This window comes from Chlamydotis macqueenii, chromosome 12 (assembly GCF_036417535.1).
Source record: "Chlamydotis macqueenii isolate bChlMac1 chromosome 12, bChlMac1.mat, whole genome shotgun sequence".
Classification (NCBI taxonomy): Eukaryota; Metazoa; Chordata; class Aves; order Otidiformes; family Otididae; genus Chlamydotis; species Chlamydotis macqueenii.
The window spans coordinates 15,190,132-15,209,439 of NC_141567.1; the positions used below are offsets into that span (position 1 = coordinate 15,190,132).

The 19,308-nt window shown below is 46.8% G+C and overlaps 1 protein-coding gene across 3 annotated transcripts in view; it reads left to right on the plus strand.

Annotated features, from left to right (window-relative positions):
- CSNK1G1 (casein kinase 1 gamma 1) overlaps nucleotides 1–19,308 on the plus strand; it is a 113,059-nt gene that overhangs the window by 87,721 nt on the left and 6,030 nt on the right. The window contains exons 8-14 of one of the 3 annotated variants that reach the window (XM_086757707.1): nucleotides 1,076–1,161; nucleotides 3,281–3,365; nucleotides 7,649–7,797; nucleotides 9,308–9,412; nucleotides 13,273–13,380; nucleotides 16,498–16,604; nucleotides 18,958–18,981. In XM_086757707.1, the coding sequence (XP_086613833.1) occupies nucleotides 1,076–1,161; nucleotides 3,281–3,365; nucleotides 7,649–7,797; nucleotides 9,308–9,412; nucleotides 13,273–13,380; nucleotides 16,498–16,604; nucleotides 18,958–18,981 (664 nt within the window). Of the gene's footprint in view, nucleotides 1–1,075; nucleotides 1,162–3,280; nucleotides 3,366–7,648; nucleotides 7,798–9,307; nucleotides 9,413–12,711; nucleotides 12,783–13,272; nucleotides 13,381–16,497; nucleotides 16,605–18,957; nucleotides 18,982–19,308 lie in introns of those variants that run through there. The other 2 variants (XM_086757710.1, XM_086757708.1) reach the window with 2 other exon arrangements.

The window sequence follows — 19,308 nt, forward strand, 5'->3', positions numbered from 1 at the left end:
TTCATTTGCATCGTTGCACTAAATTACCCAGGACACCCTTTTTTTACAGCTATATCAGGGTAACCTGCAGGAACTGTCATCTCAATTCCCTTCTGCTGAGTCTCCTCACCCCAGCATCTTTTGAGGGTTAAATTTGCTGCTGCTTGTGAAGAAGTAATGCTGTGCAAAGCACTGCCTTTTTCTCCTCTTGCAGATGATGCAGCATCAGGCACAGCTCACACGCAGTTTGTCGTGGCGTGGGGGCTGCATGACTAGATCTGCTTTGGACTGTGACTTCAGAGCACGTTGTCTGCCTGCAGGTTGAGATTTGAAGGAGAGGAGTTTGCATCAAATTGGTCCGTGAGCTCAGCGAACCGAAGTCTGCATGATGCAGCCCAGCACAGTGGCAGTCTCATGCTGTTGCGCTCAAAATTTGTTGTTCTGTCTTGTATCCTCCCTTGGGATTTTTTGATACATTTTGGTAGATTATTTTAAGGATGCTTTTGGCTTTGGCTTGAGGCCCCTTTTTTCCCCCCTCAGTAATAATCATAACATCTGCATGGCTACAGCAGCACATGTTTCACAAGGAAAAACAGTGCTAGAAGGAGCTATTTTTGATCTGCTGTGATGTGATGAGCTGCAGAAGCGACTGGGAAAGGACTGGCACTGTGCAACACAGTAGTTCCCTGCAACTGGTTGCAAGGGTCCCTTGCCTGTTCCTGTGTAGTTCGGAGGAAATAACATAACCCAGCACAAGGTCACAGTTGCACCATTGGCACTGGCAGTCCAGTGAAGAACTGGGGAACTGCTGTATTCCTCTATGATTAATACTTCTTACATCTTATCCATTCTAACTCAAACTAGGCAGTAAGTCTTACAGCTCCTGTGTCACCTCATGCCTTCTAGTTGATCTTTTCTTTACATGTTTTATGGTTTTGTGTAACAGATTCTGGGTATTTTTGCACAAGGTCTGAGCTACAGACAGCAAGTGAACTTCTCTGTGATAACTTTATCTTGGAAATAGATGTGACTGCTGATCAGATCTCAGATACCTTTCTGCAGCTGCAGCAATAATTTGTCATCTCTTCTGTTTTAGAGCAAAGCCGTCGAGATGACTTGGAAGCCCTCGGCCATATGTTTATGTATTTCCTCCGAGGCAGTCTGCCCTGGCAAGGATTGAAGGTAGGTTTGAGCTTTAGGTTTTGCCCTTTAAAACTTTGTCTGGTCTCTGCCCAAATGAGAATCTGATGGGGGAAACATCTGCAAAATCCAGACAGAAAAGCCGTTTTCTCCTTTTTTTCCTTGCAGTCTAATGACAAGGTGTTAGCTTTACCTACAGGAAAGATATTAAGATAGAAATATGTTACCTGTCACTTCAAGTTACCGTTAGCTTAGCTGAATTAGTAGCAGTCTGGAGAGAAGATGAGCAGCTGGGACAGGGACAGCAATGAGAAGGCCGTTGAGCTGCTGGAGCAGCTTTGCTGTAACATGAAGCTGCCCCAAGCTGGAGTGCGACTGGAACAGAGTCGCTGTTTATGAAATTCCAATTACAGCGCACAGTCCCGCAGCTGCATCTGTGAAATGTGTTTATAATGGGAGCAGTTTGATGATTTTAGATGTGCAGATGGACTTCAGCTTGAAAAACTGGTTTTCTGGCAGAAGTATTGAGCTTGGCTTCCCTCCAGAGACAAGGGACACTCAGTGCTTAGAAGTTTATGAAATGTCATATACAATGTGGAGAGCTGCAAGCAATTGAGTTACAGCCACTGCAGCTAACATCTGTCAGCTGAATTAACTAGCAGTAAGTCATTTGCTGGCTCTGAAGCTATTGGTAGCTGCATCTTCCCTTCTCCATCACTTTCCTGATGATTAAGCTACTGTGTTCCACTTTGGAATTGCAGTCTGTGAAGGGGCCGAATTTGATCAGGTTAGGAGAAGGTTTATTAATGAAGATAATAACTCCTGTTAGACCTGTTAGTGCTGTTGGAAAAAGGAGACAAGCTTTTGGGCTCGCAAGCTGCTCAGCGGAGTGCTGCTGTGGTCAGTGGCAGAGGGTTGTGTGATAGACCTTGCTAAGCTGTTTTGTCACCATCTATCCAGAGCTAGTCTCAGCTTAGCCGTATCAGCCATGTGCCAGAAATGCTGGCGACAGCTCGTAAAAGCAAATAAAAGGTTTTTCAAGCATGAAAGTGATTGTGAAAGAAATCAGAATCTCTCTGACTCTCTGTTCACACCTCTGTAAGTGTGTGTTATTCTATTACATATTTTGTTTCTGGCTTAGTTGAACTCATCTGCTTTAAATTAATCCTGTAAATTATTCTAAAATAATTACAGGTTTAGGCAAGATTCTACAAAATTTTCTCAGTTCAGTACTGCAATTTATAAAAATTAGTTGACACCTTCTTGAAGTCCTGCATTTCTTTAGCTCTGGAACAAACACAGACTCTTCAGCTTGATGTAGAATATGGCATCTTCACTCTTCTAGGTTTCTTCAGCTTACACTTTTGGACTCTACTGACAGTGCTAACATCTTGAGAGGACATCTTACGATGCTAATTATGCTGCTCCCAGGTCTAATTGGCATGTTTTGAAATTGAGGCAATAAAACCCATTCTTAGGTTGCCAACTGGAGCAGAGTTCTCTGCTTCAGCGGGGTTTTAGGTGGGAAATCTAACTGAAAATTGTTTTTTCTTGATGACCAGATGTTTGATCAGTGCTGTCTAAGTGACAGACAGTTTGGAGGTGAAAGGAGAGGCAGCGTGGGAGTAGCATGGGATTTGGGAGAAGTGTGACTGATGTAAACTAGTTGTCTGTGTGGTAGCATTCTGTGATACACAGTAAAACCCAAATTGGCGTTGCAATTTGTCTACTTTTATGGTTGTTTATGAAGGCATTTTGGTTGCCAGTGGTGCTAAGCCTAATACAGGGTACTGATGTGCAGTAATGGTACATGCAGCTTTGTCTTCTTGTCCCGTGAAAAGAGTCCCTACACAGTCATCAGGACTGGGCTGGTAAGAAATCAGCCATGTAGGACACTAGCAAGTGTCCTTCCTTTCAAGTACTGAAGATGTTTTGAATGTGTCCCTGGATATTCTTTGCTGATAGCACACAAAATGCGTAGTGAGGGCTATACAGGGTAAGATAGTATTCCTACTAGGGTAGTTTAGGATGCAGTTCAGTTGCATCTTCTGATACCGTCCGGAATCGGAATTAAATACCTTGTTTTTCTTCCCATACAGCATGTCGTTTATCACATGGTTGAACTCTTTCTCCACAACTGTTTTGTCTTTGTGCGCTACAGGCTGACACCTTAAAAGAGAGGTATCAGAAGATTGGGGACACAAAGAGAAACACTCCAGTTGAAGTTCTCTGTGAGAACTTTCCAGGTAAAGACCTGATGGGACCATTTGAGTGCAGTTGGAGGTGGACATACATTGTTAAATATGATGGTTCTGAGCTCCTCTGGCCGAAAGTATTTGGCCATTACGTTGTTCGTCAAGCTGGCAGACAACTGGAGCTGCTGCTATAAATTAGCGGGGCCTGAGGGCTTGTGGCCATGGGTTAAAATGAGCATCTAGCTTCTCATCAAGGAGGCTGGACAGTGCATCATGTCCCTGCTTTTTTTCTTGGCTTCCTTTCAGAAGAGGGCCTTGTTATTTTCCCTCACTCAAGTGACCATGTTGGATCTACTGAGTTAATTCTTTTCAAATGGAAGGTTTTAGAATCATAGAATAGTTTGGGTCGGAAGGGACCTTTAAAGGCCATGTAGTCTAACCCCCCTGCAAGAAGCAGGGACATCTCCAACCAGATCAGGTTGCTCAGAGCCCCATCCAACCTGGCCTTGAATGTTTCCAGGGATGGGGCATCCACCAGCTCTCTGGGCAACCCGTGCCAGTGTTCCACCACCCTCAGTGTAAAAAAATTTTTCCTTATATCCAGTTTGAATCCACCTCCCTCTATTTTAAACCATTACCCTTTGTTCTATCCCAATAGGTCCTCCTAAAGAATTTCTCCCCATCTTTCTTATCAGCCCCCTTTAGGTACTGGAAAGCCACAATAAGGTCTCCCCAGAGCCTCCTCTTCTCCAGGCTGAACAGCCCCACCTCTCTCAGCCTGTCCTTGTAGGAGAGGTGCTCCAGCCCTCTGATCATCTTCGTGGCCTCCTCTGGGCTTTCTCCTACAGGTCCACATCCTTCTTATGTTGGGGGCTCCAGAGCTGGATGCAGTACTCCAGGTGGGGTCTCTTAAGAGCAGAGTAGAGGGGCAGAATCACCTCCCTTGACCTGCTGGCCACACTTCTTTTGATGCAGCCCAGGATGCGGTTGGCTTTCTGGGCCACAAGGGCACATTGCCGGCTCATGTTGAGCTTCTCGTCCACCAGCACTCGCAAATCCTTCTCCTCAGGGCTGCTCTCAGTCCATTCTCTGCCCAGCCTGTACTTGTGCTTTGGATTGCCATCACCCACGTGCAGGACCTTGCACTTGACCTGGTTGAACTTCATGAGCTTTGCACAGGCCCACCTCTCCAGCCTGTCAAGGTCCCTCTGGATGGCATCCCTCCCCTCCAGCGTGTCGACGGCACCACACAGCTTGGTGTCATCAGTGAACTTGCTGAGGGTGCACTCAATCCTACTGTCCATGTTGCTGACAAGATGTTAAACAGGCCTGGTCCCAGTACTGACCCTTGAGGAACGCCACTTGTCACTGGTCTCCACTTGGACACTGAGCTGTTGACCACAACTCTGAGTGCTGCCATCCAGCCAATTCCTTACCCACCGAGCGGTTCGTCCATCAAATCCATGTCGCTCCAATTTAGAGTCAAGGATGTTGTGTGGGACAGTGTCAAATGCTTTGCACAAGTCCAGGTAGATGACGTCAGTTGCTCGTCCCTTATCCAGCAGTGCTGTAACCCCATTGTAGAAGGCCAACAAATTGGTCAGGCACGATTTGCCTTCAGTGAAGCCATGTTGGCTGTCACCAACCACCTCCTCGTTTTCCACGTGCCTTAGCATGGTTTCCAGGAGGATCTGCTCCATGACCTTGCCAGGCACAGAGGTGAGACTGACTGGCCCGTAGTTTCCTGGGTCTTCCTCATTTCCCTTTTTAAAATTGGGTGTTATATTTCCCCTTTTCTAGTCAGCGAGAACCTCACCAGACTGCCACAACTTCTCAAATATGATGAACAGTGGCTTGGCAACTTAATCTGCCCATTACCTCAGGACTCACAGATGCTTCTCATCAGGTCTCATGGACTTGTGCACCTTCAGGTTCCTTAGATGTTCCCAAATCTGCTCTTCTGCTACAGTGGGCAGTTCTTCATTCTCCCACTCCCTGCTTTTGCCTTCTGTGACATGGGTGATGTGGCTCAAGCCTTTGCCGGTGAAGACTGAGGCAAAAACATAATTGAGTACCTCAGCCTTCTCCATGTCCCAGGTAGTCAGGTCTCACCTTTCCTTCCAGAGAGGGCCCACATTTTCCCTGGTCTTCCTTTTATCCCCAACGTACCTAAAGAAGCTTTTCTTGTTGCCCTTGATGTCCGTGGCCAGATTTAATTCTGTCAGGGCTTTAGCCTTCCTTATGTGATCCCTGGTTGCTCGGACAATCTCTCTGTATTCCTCAGTGTTGTGAGGAATAAATAGATTCTGTATTTAACACCTGTTTTGCAGATGTTAAAATTGTAGGTAGCCAGCTTAGAAGATGGGATGATGTGTCTATCTTTGAATTCCACCTTCTGACAGCAGTTTTAAGGAGAGTGTTACTGAAGACGTGCTTCTAGCCAAGCCCAACACCTTTTCTCCAGTTAAACAAAAGTCCACCTTGGAGCTAGGACAGCAGATCACAAAGTTAAAGCCCTCCCCAGGTACCATGTGGCCTATCCCAAGGTATGTCTGTGGCCTTCACACAGTGGGATGTATTTTTGGTGTGTTTTGAAATCCTGACACCAGAGAGATGACCCAGATTCCCACAATCACCCCCATTCCTGTAGGAGCCATTGTGTCACATGGCTCTTTACTGGTATGAGAAGCAGCAAGCCTGGAAGGGGATCGTTGTTCACTGAAGTCATGCTAATTCCCTAGATGTATTTGCATCCAAAATCCACCTAGTTCCAAGCAGAACAGCTTCAGGTTGGCTGTTCTCATCTTTTTCTCGTTCCTCAGAGCTCGGTCACACCTGCAGGTCTAGGCTGGAGCGATATGAGAGAACTCAATTCTATTCCTTACTTGCCTGAAAACTATTGGTCCTCCACCTTTCAGAGATACTAGCAGGAAGAGGGCATTACCTTTCTTCTCTTTTTTTTTCCTCTTTTACCTCCACGTGACACGCAAGCTGCAAGCCAAAGACAGAGTTAAGTATCAATAAGTGATGCTGTCCTTATTTTTGTCAGCCAAAGGCAAAGACCAGGCTGGTGTGTCATTTATACTGCAGTGCACAGGGTCACGCCTTGTACTGAGCTCTGCACAAATGTCCTACCTTGGCTTTAGGCGTGAGCCGAGGGAGAAGTGGGAAGGAGAAGGATATGAGTTATGGGTGCTCTGTTCTGTGTGCACCAGGTAAGTTCATGTTGGAGCCTCCCCTTCAAAGTTCTGTTTCAAATATTCAAGGCTGCAACTGACGTGATGACCTTGGGCAGCACTGTGCGCTGGCAGCCAGACCCTAGTTGTTGCTGGAGCTCAGGTGTGCCACGGGGTGCCCACCATCATGTCCTGCTTTCCATCCCAGATGAAATCGATGGGGCTGTTTAATATGTCTGTGTGAGCAGACATACACGTGAGCATCCTGTTGGCAGGTTCAGAGAGTTGGCATTTATTGTACAGTGTGTTTTAGTGTTTGATTTTGTACAAATGTATAGAATAAAACTAGATGTGGAACTTGGTTTTCAGGTGGAGCCGGCAGCTCTGTGGAGCAGATGTAGGACTTCCAGCTCTGCTTGAGAAGTGCTTGAATTGATTTGTGTTGTGAACTGTTACTAAAAATCACTACTTTTATACGAAAAGCCAGGAGTAGCACTGGCAGCTCAGACAATTCTCTCACAGCGTGTGCTCAATGCTAAAACACAGAACCTAGTTTATCGCAACTTGTTCAGAAGATTCAGAATAAAAGCAGGCTATTATTAGACTTGGGGCAGAGCAGAAGGGCTCTGGAGAGATGAGTGCGATTCATCTAGCAATAAAAGACTGTTGGGTAGGTCGCTGAGGGTGAAGACTTGTTGGATATCCTCAGCTTCTGTCAATCCGCATGGCTAAACTGAACTTGGCAGAGCCTGGACAACTCACATCACTGAGGATCTGGCCCTTGGTCCAACTTTGAGCACCAACTTTGAGCCTAGTGCTGTGGGAAAGCCTCGTTGGAGTTAATTGAATCATAGAATCATTTAGATTGGAAAAGAGCCTTAAGATCATTGAGTCCACAGGTTAACCTAACACTACCTGGTCCACCACTAAACCATGTCCCTAAGCATCATGTCACTGAAATAAAATAGCATGAGGAAAAAAAAATTATGATCATAAGCTTGACTTCCTAAAAAAATCTCTAAACTGATGAATGAGTTGCTCTGGTGAGTTTGAAAGGCATATTTCCAGTGTGTGTGTCAGCTCTGAGTGGTTTGTGAGTGATGGAGCTCAGGTGCGAGCAGAACTGATGCTGCTGCTTTTTTCCTTTTTTTCCAACAGAGGAGATGGCCACGTACCTCCGGTATGTTCGGCGATTAGATTTCTTTGAGAGACCAGACTATGATTATTTACGAACCATCTTCACAGAGCTGTTTGAAAAGAAAGGCTACACCTTTGACTACGCCTATGACTGGGTCGGCAGGCCAATTGTAAGTTGTCCCTGCAAAATGCAGTGCCTTGCCTTCCAGATGCTGCTTCCCCACCACCTGGCTCTTTGTTCCTGATAATCTCTATTAGTGCCAGTGAGCCCAGGATCAATTCTTTCACTTCTGTTCTCTAGCTAACATAGGTTCAACATAGTGAGATGTCCTGACTGGGCAGAAGTCTCCATCCCACCTCTTTGGTCTTGCCCTGGTGGGGCACTCAAACCTGATTTTCCCACTTGTGGCAGTGAACATGACTAGACTTAATTTCCTGTAGTCTACTACAGGATTTGAGACCAATATCTAAAGTCATCCATCTTGAAGCAGAAGAGCATACTTGCTACCTCAGCACTGAATGATGGAAGACTCCCATAATGGTTGAGTTCTCATCGAGAAGTACGGGAGATCTAGGCAGGGTTCTGATGGATGCTCAGTGAACAGTAACAGCAAACCAGTTCTGAGCTCAAAAGATCTTGAGGCTTACCCTACTCCGGATGCTGAACCAGCTCTTCTTAGCACATGGCAAGGAAATGTGCGAGTAACCAAGCTTCATTTAGCAGTTCCATGAGACCAGATGGACCATCACCGTGATCTCATTGTGTCGCTTCTATTGTCAAAAGCCATTTATGCTCAAGAAGACCTTGGAGAAAAGATGTGTCATGGGGAAACATGGTAGAAAAGTCTAAAGCTCTTCCGCTGGCTGCCTGTCTGATTCGTGCCTGTAGTGCAGCCTGTCGCTCGTGTTTTCTGCCGTTCCGCTGATAGTCTTCTTGCTAATGGCCGTACACCGGCAATGGCAAAGGCATCTGTAAATTAATTGTCACTGGTGCCGGATCAAATGACTTCAGTGCTAAACTTGGTACCGCTGCTGGTGATTTACCGTCTCAACTATACTTAGCATTACCGATGTTTACTGTGCCCAAAACAGTTCATCTTCACAAAAAAAAACATTCTCTTTGTGAATCATGATTTTTCTCCTCATTTTTGTTTAATTACAAAGGCAATTGATAAAAAGCCCCTTGTAAGACAAGTGTGCTGTTGCTGACAACTGCAGTTGTTGCTATGGAGACTTTGATGCTGTGAGCAGGGATTATGACTTTGTTGAGAACAGAGCAGATGAAGCTTTAATTTTAACATGTCCTGTTTCTATGCAAGTGGCAAGATGATGAGATGAGGAAAACAAGTCTGTATATTTTCAGTTGTAATAATCCTATGTGAGACACATTAGGTGTGATCTGACACCGATACAGATACCTAACTACATATTTTTAATTAATTTTTGTACAAGATGTTTGGTGCTGGTGTCCAGCATCAAATCACATATCCCTCAAATCACAGGGGTTTATAGCCTTGCCTTTAATTTTCCATGGTTATTGTCAGTACCTTTGGGCAGTGTTTTGATGTTTTCCTGCTTCTACACAATGGGAGCCAGCCCTACAAGTTAGGTTTGTGCATGCAAAAGAGAGAGGGGCATCTTCAGCTTTGGCTTCATCCTAATGAACGCCTTGTTTTCCAGCCTACTCCAGTGGGATCCGTTCATGTAGATTCTGGGGCGTCTGCAGTAACAAGAGACAGCCATGTCCATAGGGATCGACCATCACAGCAGGCTCTACGCAATCAGGTACGTTGCTCACAACTGATTCAGCAGCGCCGCATTGTTTAGCACCTCTCTGAATTCCTCTTAGTCTGGAGAAGCAGAAAGCCTGCGCCATTGGAGGTGGCTGGGGATGATTCTCGCCTTGGTCATGGCAAGCACAATTATTGCTTAATTTAGAGATTGTGATGTGAGCGGAATTTTGTAAAAGTAACAGGCTGCTGAAATACTGTATGAGCCAGTGGAATTCCTCGGGATCTTGAACCAAGGGGAGTACAATTTGGAATGGGTCATTTTTCTGTAGTTTGTGGGTAAGCTGTTTAAGTCAACTGTCCAGCCTGGTCAGGCTACCTCACCTATCTGGTCAACAACATTCTTGTCGATGCTTTTACTCATAGCACATGGACCGTGGAGTATACAACCAGTTGAGGCAATGGCAGCCTGCCCTTGCGGCTGCAATAAGGATGTGTGTGTCTCATGTACACACAATAAATCCTTCTCAGGGTGTCCAGTTTGCAGCATGGGTGTTGCAGAGCACAAAGGACTGCCAGGGTAGAGTCCCTGGGGGAAGCTGGGCATCGTGGTCCGGTGAACTGCCAGTTTCTGAATTTCCCCATTTTTTCCTGTGTAGCCGTAATATTTTGGTGGTGTTGAGAGTCTGGATTTTCTGTATTAACAGAACTGATCCGAAGTTCAGTAGATCTCCAACTGCCGGCTCCTAGTTAGAGCTGTTGGTGCTCTTACTTCCCAGTGAGTGGTTCTGGGCTCGCTCTGCTCCTCTGCTGTGTGTCATTCTAGCTCTTTGTCTGCCACCTCTGCTCCTGCTCAGCTCGTGCGAGCTGGAGTTTGCGGGTGCAGAATCGAATGTGAGATGTAATAACCTGTCTGGGCTCAGCTTTCCTTGTTCCACCCAGCTGGGCTCTGAATGGTAGAGCCGCTAACGTAGACCAGAATATATCTAAAGCCATCAGCTACAATCAGGATGAATACCCCTCATTAGAAGCGTTGCTTGTAGCAAGCTGGATTGTTTGAGGCACGTGTGCAGTACTGTATTTATGCATGCTCATTAGTGTGGACTGGTTTGTGAGTACTAGTAAAATAATCTGCTTTAATATATTGCCTGATTAATGCATTAACCCCCCTCCTCGGGGTGGCACTCTCTAGTTGGCCGCTTTGAAAACAGACCTTCACACTGTGTATGTATGAGGCATCTTGTTTCCTTTGAGGGAAAATGACGCCTGGCTTCATTTTCAAGCATGTTAGTTCACAAATTATAATACATAGCCCAGAGAAATCTATCCTATTCCCAAAATACTCCACAGGCAGCCTTCAGTCCTTGTTCTTCTGCGCCTGTCAAATAGTCTTGATGCTGTATTGCCTGGCAGCTTTTGTCTTTTTTGTTTTTACCTAACCATTACTTAGGATGCTGAATAATTTAATATTCCCAATATGCAGGGAAAAACAGTTTCTTCTTGCCAAAACATAAACAACTCTCCTCCAAGGGATGTTCCTTTTACATGTTGAGCAAACAATTTCTCTAAAGGAAAAAGCAGAAAAAAATAGAATTGGAGGCATGGGTTTGGCATGGGTTTGGCTCAAGTGACTGCCTTGATCTCAAGGGTTAACTGCCGTATTTTTGTTCCTGGATATAATAACTGCAGATTCTCTTTTATAGTGTTTGGTATCCCAGTAAAGACGCTGATGAGAGAGTGATCTCCTTTTTGTAGCTTTCTCCTCTAGGAAGTGCAGATACTTACTGTCTATAAGAGATGGGTGAGCCCTGCCCCCTCTGTCTTCAGGTGCCAGTCTCATCTTGCAGTTTGTTAGCTGGTAGGAAGGTGATGAGTGTTAATGGGAACTCCGTGCTTTCAGATTTTACAGGCGTCACTTCCTCAGTGTCACTGCCTGGGTTGCGTTTTGGGCGGCTCAGCTCAAGCCTACTTCAAAACCAGTTTATCATGTACTTGGCTGTAGAGCTAAAAGAGAAAAATCTGGCTCTTGTGGCTACTAGAGCCTTCCCTGGAAACTGCTTCCAGGCCCCTTGGTGGAAGGCTGCTTCTCCCAACACTGACATAGCATAGTACCACTTTATCGCCTGGGCTGGTCAAGTGACCTGATGGCGTAGTGCTTTGGAAGAAGCAGCACTCAAAAGAGCCAGTCTTCTGCTAGCTTTTAAAACGTGCATTTAAATTCTCCAGTTGTTCATAATCTTTTGACTTGCAGACAATAAAAAAATATTTCAAGGGAAGTGCTTCTCCTTTGCATGTCACCAAGTACAAAAAGTGTAAGCAGTGTCTCAGGCTGACGGGAAGAACATGTAATAAGAAGATTTAATAGGACAAGCCTGGACAAGACCACGTCTAGGGAAATGGTACCTATGAACTGGATTTGGATCCTGCTTGGAAGGAGGAGCGGCACTGTAGGTCACTCCAAGAGAGAGTCAGAGGTCCCATGCAAAGAGAACAATAGCAAATGTTTTATGAAATGCCAGCAGGCTTCTTTTTTCATTCTGCTTCCTTTTGCAGGTGCTCCTAGTTGAGTGACAATTTGCTAGTTAGCGCTGGAGTTTATTCAAAGGTTTTTGGAGTATTTCTCCTGTGTGGAGCTGCTTGCGGTCTTTTTTTTTTCTTTTCTTTTTTTTTTTTTTTACAGTGGCGCTTAGCCCTGTGGCTTATCTCTTGCTCAGACCAGGGCTCAGGTTCATCATCTGTGGCAGCAAGGAGTAAGAAAGAGTAGTGCTGGCAAGAGGCAGGGCGTGCGCACCTCTCTGGGTAGCTCCTTCAGCTTTACTGCTGGTAGTGGTGTTTATTCACTTGAGCCCCTTGTTTCCTGGCCAGGTCCATGGTGTCTCTGTTCAGCATCCCTCCTGCCAGGTGTGTTTGTGCTGGGGTGACTCTGCTGCTCTGCCCTCTCTTCTTTCAAATTTGTGCTTCAGCTTTGAAACGTTTCCTTAAATTTGTATACGGCATCCAGAGAAACACCTTTTAAATTTGTCCCATTGGTCACTTCAGGCTTGACCACATCCTCTGCTGTTGGTCTTTGGCCAGCACAGATCTACCTGTTTGTCTTACACTTCCCGGTTTTAGGAAGTGTTCCTCCAGCTAATCGGTTGGGTTTAGGTGCCCTGAGATCACCCTGGGTCTTAGGTGAATGCTGGATGTGTTGTCATCAAAGCTGGGCGACCTGTGAGGAGCTTCACATGCAAGTGCAGAGTGGTGGTTCTAATAAAACAAATCAAATTCTTATAATTTAATTGCCTAAAGTTTGTATGTGTTGGGAATAAAGAAGAAACTGTTAGCGAAAGTTTCTTATCTACTTTTCTGCAGAAAACCAAAAAGCCACCAACCCTCTCTCCAGTCAAGCAGGTGTGGTGGATGTTTCCTTCTGCACTGTACAGGTGAATCAGTGTGTGGAACTGTCTTTTGGTGAAATAAAACATGGCTTTGGTTTATGTTGCAAATTTGAGTTTAAAAATATGTATTTTAGGGAGGTCGAGCTTGTGTATCCGGTCTTGCTGCCGTGCCAAGTGCTCTGGTGTGTGTGACCTGACAGACGTAGTTAAACATACTGTCAGTGTGTTTATTTCTGTACTGAAGCCCATGGAAATGAAGCCGTGAAAAGAAATAACTTATTGAATAGACCTGAGCTTTCTCTTCGTTTAGCATCTAGAGGAGAAGAAATCCACTCCTGCAGTGGATTACTGCAGACACTGCTGAAGTAAAGTATGAGGTGCACTTGGTAAAAAGAAATTTTAGCCCAGCTAAAAGTTTAAATGCCTTGCTTTTTGCAAAGAAACTAACCCACTAACAAGCACCTGTTTATTTCTACCCCTCATTCACCTTTTGCTCTCTCTTCTGTTTCTCTCGCGCTTCTGAACTTGTGAGCAGGAGTCGTCAGATCGCCGAGGGGAGTGGGAGATCCAGCCAAGCCGGCAGACGAATACCTCGTACTTGACATCTCATTTGGCTGCAGATCGGCATGGAGGATCTGTACAGGTACCTCTTCCTCCTGATGTGGACAGCCTTGATGCGAGACTTTGTGTTAAATTCCCTGAATTCTCCTCAAATCACATCATGGTCAGGAGAATGATTTCACAAGCTGATTTGGTCCGGTCCTGTACATAATGCGCAAGCCATGGTTTTGTGGGACCCAAGCTGTGATGGCCAGCATCGTTGCTGTTAGTGCTTCAACGAGGCTTTTCCTCTGAGAGCTATTTTGAACTCAGACTTGTGAAACTGAACACAGAAAGGAGTGTATATTAGCAGGTCTGGTCTGTAAAGCAACTCTATCCCCACCTTGGGGATGCTCTTAAGTAGGAAGAGACAGCTGAAATTAGGTCTGTTGCATATAAACCATATAAATAAATAGTTGAGCTGTTTCAGTTCAGGCTTGGTAAGTGAGGTTCTGGTCGAATTCCTGCAGCTTGATGGAAATCTAGGGGTGTCAGACTGGAGAAGTGCCCACAGGATGGCTGGTGCGAGTAGACTGTACAGCCACTTCTCCCTCCGGATGGAGGGGAGACAGGCTGAACTGGGGGGGCGTGGTGACCCTGTTCTCTTGCTCCCCAGTGCACCTGCATTTTAGTTTTGGATCCGGTGGCAGGCCAGCACCAGCAGAAGTGTAAGGGTGTGGGGCTGCAAGATGGATCTGTGGGTGATTGCACTGTGGCAGGTGGATGAGCAGAGGATGTGCAACAGTGCCAGACAACATCAAAGGTGGCACTACAGATAAATTTTTTAATTCCTGAAAAGACTGCTTCTGTTTATGAAACCTTACCTGCCCCTGGTTGTCACTCAGGCTCACTGAGGGAGTTTCTTGCTCTGCTGCCAGAGTAAGATGGCTGGACGTGCAGAGAGAAGATTCAGGAGTTATTCAAGCAAACAAGAACTGTCTGATATTGCTGGCAAGGTGAACTCTTTGGCAGAGATTTGCCTGCGAGAGCGGGCTCCAGTGTCAGACACAACACTTTGAAAATTGGCTCTGGTGAAGTGGGGTTTACTGCCCAGAGTGGGACAGAGCTGAGCTGAGGAGACGGGAAGTGCAGGGTGCCTCTAAGAGAAATGCAGATTAGATTGAAATTTTTACTTATTCCTGATACTTGGTTGGATTCAATGATTTTTCGGCTTGATTAGCCACATTCCTTTTTTCATTTGAAGGTGTTTTACTGAGTGGCAGAGAAACTGAAAGATAAGGAGAAACTAATGTATTTATAGCTCTGATTTCAGATGTGCACAAACAGTAAACTGGAGAAGTGTTCAAGGTCAGGTTGGACGGGGCTTTGAACACCCTGACCCAGTGAAAGATGTCCCTGCCCGAGGCAGGGTGGTTGGACCAGATGATCTGCAAAGGTCCTTTCCAACCCAAACCATTCTGTGATTCTATGAATTCTGCTCTCAGTAAGTGCAGAGTAGGTGTTTTTATTCATATTTTTTTAATATAAGGGGAATAGTTTCCTTGTGTGAAGGCAGCACGTTGTTTGTGTCTCCCCACAAACAGTGCTCTGCCAGAGTAGCAGACAGTCCTAGTCTGAATTTGACTGGGAGGGTTGCCTGCCTGAGCAGTTTACAAGCCTACAGGTTATGTGACACCATAAGCATTAAAATTTTGCTTATCTGCAGCCAAGAACAGGAAATCTTTTACTGTGCATGGCTGCTGGGCTGTGGATGCTTAAATTGTTTCTCAACAACTGCCCCAGCTCATGCTGAACCCTTGGGAGGTCAGTAGCTTCGAGTGTCCGTTTCCTTTAAGGCAACGGCTGAATTTGCCACATCAAAATAAAGTGGCAGCATGTAAAAAAAGAGAAGGAAAATCAGAGCCTTTTGTAAAATGAAGTTTAACCAGTAGCTGAAGAAAGTGTGGGAAGATCACTGGGAATAGCACGATTAAGTGTTAGCATTTTGCAGACTTGTGTGGGAAGTGTGAGGGTCTGGAGAACCTGGGTGGGCACAGTGAGATGAGTCTGGGAAGGGCGGTGCTAAGAGAACCCAAGGGGTTGTCACTCGAGGAGAGCTCTGAAAACTGCGTGAGCTGAGTCCTGACCGTTCTTGGCAGAGACTGGCCACAGGACTTGATCTGCAGAAAGAGCAATTGCTGGTAGAAGTTAAGTATTCAAAACAAACGTAGATAGATGCACTTAATAGATGTGAGGGGACATCGTTTCAGTGGCTTCCTTCCCTTCATGTCTGGTGGTTAGGGAAGGAAGAGCCACCAGGAATACTGGGTAGCACCTCAATATCCCCTTGGGAGATAACCTCCTTTTACCTTGTAGAAAGGCAAAGAGGTTGGAGCAGGAGAGGAACCACGCATCGTTATAGTTCTGGACCCCAGAGGCAGCTCTAGGTGTTCACAGCAATGCGCAGGAGCCTGTCCTACCTTCCAGATGGAGCACGGAAGGGATTGCCAGACTTTGGTCCCATACAGCCTTCTTTGGCGGTTGTTGTGGCAATACAGCAATGATGAATGATCCAGAAAATGTTGTGCTCTCCTGGCAAATGCAGAGCTGCCGGCAGCTGGGGATCTGGATGATCATCCTTATAATGGAGATGCTGAAGTAAGTCATAATGTCAGCTGCGAAGCAAAGAGATGAGAGACCATATCAGTGGCTTTTGGGTGAGGATGTAATTCCAGAAACTGGTTGTGTAAAGAGTGAGACTGGAGGCTCTGGAGTGCCTTCTTCCCGCAGTAGTGGCAGGTGACAGGACTGAGTCTGTAAGGGCCTCTGAAGGTGTCGGGAGAAAACATGATACAGTTTGTGTGTGTATATAAGGTGGTCAGTTACTCTTCACCCTCGTGGCTACACCTCCCAAAGTGGTGTAGCCTCCCAAAGATATGAAGACCTGTGCTGGGCACACAAGGAGGGTGAACTAGTGAACACAGATGCGGTCCCCTGCCTGCTGTTCTGCCTGGGAGAAACCAGGCTGGTCTCTCCATGCCTGGCACATGATCCAAGGCATCCAAAGCATCCCACAGCCTGCTAAGAGTGTGCAAAGAGACAGGAGCAAACAGAAGTTATTTTGCAGATTTCCCATTTTCACAGCATCCCGTGTCCCGGTGGGTGGAGACACATCATGTGCAAGGGGACTTCATTAACGGGGTGTCCATTTGTGTTTCAGGTGGTTAGCTCGACCAATGGGGAGCTGAACGTGGACGACCCAACGGGGGCACACTCCAACGCGCCAATAACAGCGCAGGCAGAGGTGGAGGTGGTGGAGGAAGCTAAGTACGTTTGCTTTACAAACAGACTTTCCACTGGTGTGGTCATTAATCCTCCTTCTGGGAAACGAGTCGGGGTATTTACCCATGGTGAAGTACTCGATGCTCGTGTCCCATGCCCTTTTCCTTGCATATTGCTGCTTTTGTGCATGGTGCCTTCAGTGCTGCTGCTGCTTCTTTTTTACACTTGTCATGGCTAGAGAACGTAACTCTTACTCGGAGCATGTACTGCAAGATAGACAGTAGCACAATTACCAAAATAATGTGAATTGTTTTCAGGAATCCCAATGAGCATCCCCTGTTCCAAAAGGAGAACGCGCTGTACTCTCATGCTGAGAGTGTAGGAGTAGCTTGAGCACAGCTCAGTGAGGAGATTGTTGGTCTGAACGTTAACACTGTTTCTGGCTGCAAGAAGTGGATGCCAGGTACCCAGTGCAGTCCTGAAGTAACTCTTGCAGGGATGGGTAGTTCTCCCTGTGATTCTCTCGGTCCCGCCCAACGGAAGCCAAGTGAGAGAAACCAGAAGCAGCCCTCCTGCTTGTGGGGAAGAGCGCACTCCCTCTGAGCTGACCTCTCCTCTGTAGTTTGTGGTGAAGAGTGAGAACTGATGTACAAAGTTGCTGCTTTGACCATTTTGGCCTCCTTTGCACACGTGCTGCATCTGGCACCATCATGTCACCTTTTGCATGATCCTCAGCACGGGACCTTCTCACTGCCTCTGAACTTGACCAGGACCCTAGCAGGTCACAGTGGCATCCTGACACTCCCCATGCAAGGGGTAGATAGGCCCCGGGGCTGCCTTTGAACTGGTCAGTGCTGTGACGTTGCCCAACTGCCTGGTTGTAATTTGTCTGGATGTCGCTTGTCCCACATTGTTTGTCTCAGTTTTTATGGGAACTTCTGTTAGGAATGGCTTGTGGGAGGGTGAAGAGGAAAACTGGCAGGTGTGAGAAAGGGTGTGTTGATGGAAAAGGTCCCTAGGTATCCGTCAGTCTGAAGCCAGTGCTGGTTGTCCTGAAGGTCTTCTGCCATCTGTTCCTCTGTCCTTCGGGAAGCACTTGTGTGTGATCTTGCTCACTGGTAGCTGGCCTGGGCGTGATCCTGGCAGCAGTGTGCCCGAGCAACAAATACACTTTCACCTCCCAGCCAAAGGAGTGAGCCTTGGTTTTGGTGCAGGCTCCTCATCAAGATGAGGGAGATCTTGAGGCGCAACTTGTGGCTTGAGCAATATTTCTTAGATACGGGTGGTGTGGCCTGCTGAGACCACCAGTTTGGCGTCACAGGCTCCGTCTTGGTCAGACTTAAGTGAGTCCTCCTTGGGCATGTGGCTCGGGGTTGCTCCTAGGAAGCATGGGGCAAATTACCACCCTCAACAGTTCTCGATACAAGAACCCAATGCAAGGAAGAGCCAGCTTTTGAGATAGGACCACTGTCGGCCTGTTTCTGCAGCATCTTGTTCAGCAAGGCCAGGGCCCAGACCCCATACCCATGTATCGGGGAGATGTAAAAACAAGTGAAAAGAAACATGCAAGGGCTGCCCAAGCTGTGTCTTGCGACCTGTGGAACTGTTCTGTCTCCCTCCAGCCCCTGTTTGGGTGGTCCCAAATTGGTTTTGGAGGTGCTGGGAAGCAGAGCATGGGCTGCTTTGCACTGGTGGGTTTAGGGTATCTTGTAATTCCCAAGTGTAGTCTGCTTCGTTCCTCTTGCCACAAGGAGGGCTGGCTTCATCATCCTTTGCATCTGTGATCACAAATCCCCTCAGATGTATGTGGAGGGCAAGGGACTTTTGGTTTCTGCCTTGCAGTAAAGTGGGCCAGGAAGAGCTAGAAGGAGGTGCAGCTGGGGGTCTGTGTTTTGAGACAAGATGCAGTAGCAGAAAGGTCTTTCCCTGGCACTCCCAGCAGGCAGAGGAGCTGCACAAATGCTTCTGCTTTGGGGTATGTTGGAGAAAAGCTCCTGATCCTGGCCATGGGTTTCACCGAAGGGCAGGTCCCAGGCGTAGATCCATGATCTGGCCCTTCGGCCACTGGAGCTGCAGCAGACAAGAGCAGATTCTTCTCCTGGTGGCCCTGAGCTCAGTTCTGATCCCAGATAAGAACGTCAGGGGACTGGTGCCTTCATGGGAAATAGGAGGTGTTTGTCAGAGGCCTCACGTCCCTAGAAAACGTGGCAGTTCTCAGTGGCGCCGTATCAAGGGCAGAGGTGGTATGAGGGCTGGGGGTGGGCGGCGGGCAGGCATGGTGTGTGTCTGCCAGTCTGCACTGCATGTTTGCATGGCTGCAGTGACATGCTTTCATCCCACCTCTGTGAACTAATTGCTCTTTCTTCCTTTCTGTGTTTTTTCTCTACACTCTCTGTAGCTGCCTGAAAATGCTCAACTTGTGGTGAGTCCCTCTCTCCAGTCCACATGCAAGGGGGAGCGGACCAGACTAGACTGGGGTTGGCAATCAAAATCAAACTGACCAAACCCTAAAAAGGCACAAAGTCAAAGCCAACCCAGAGCTGTTTTGATTTTAGGACTGTGCTAAGGACCACATGCCATACTGGGGAGGGTGTGGGTTATGTCTGAGCGGCCGCATTAGGCCGAGCAATTCGGCTGATCTCTGAACTGATGGATGCAAAAGATGGATTTTAATCCTTTTCTATCCGGCTTACCTTCTCCCCCAAACTGTTACGTCCGTGAACAGATAATGTCTAATGGAGTTGGGCAG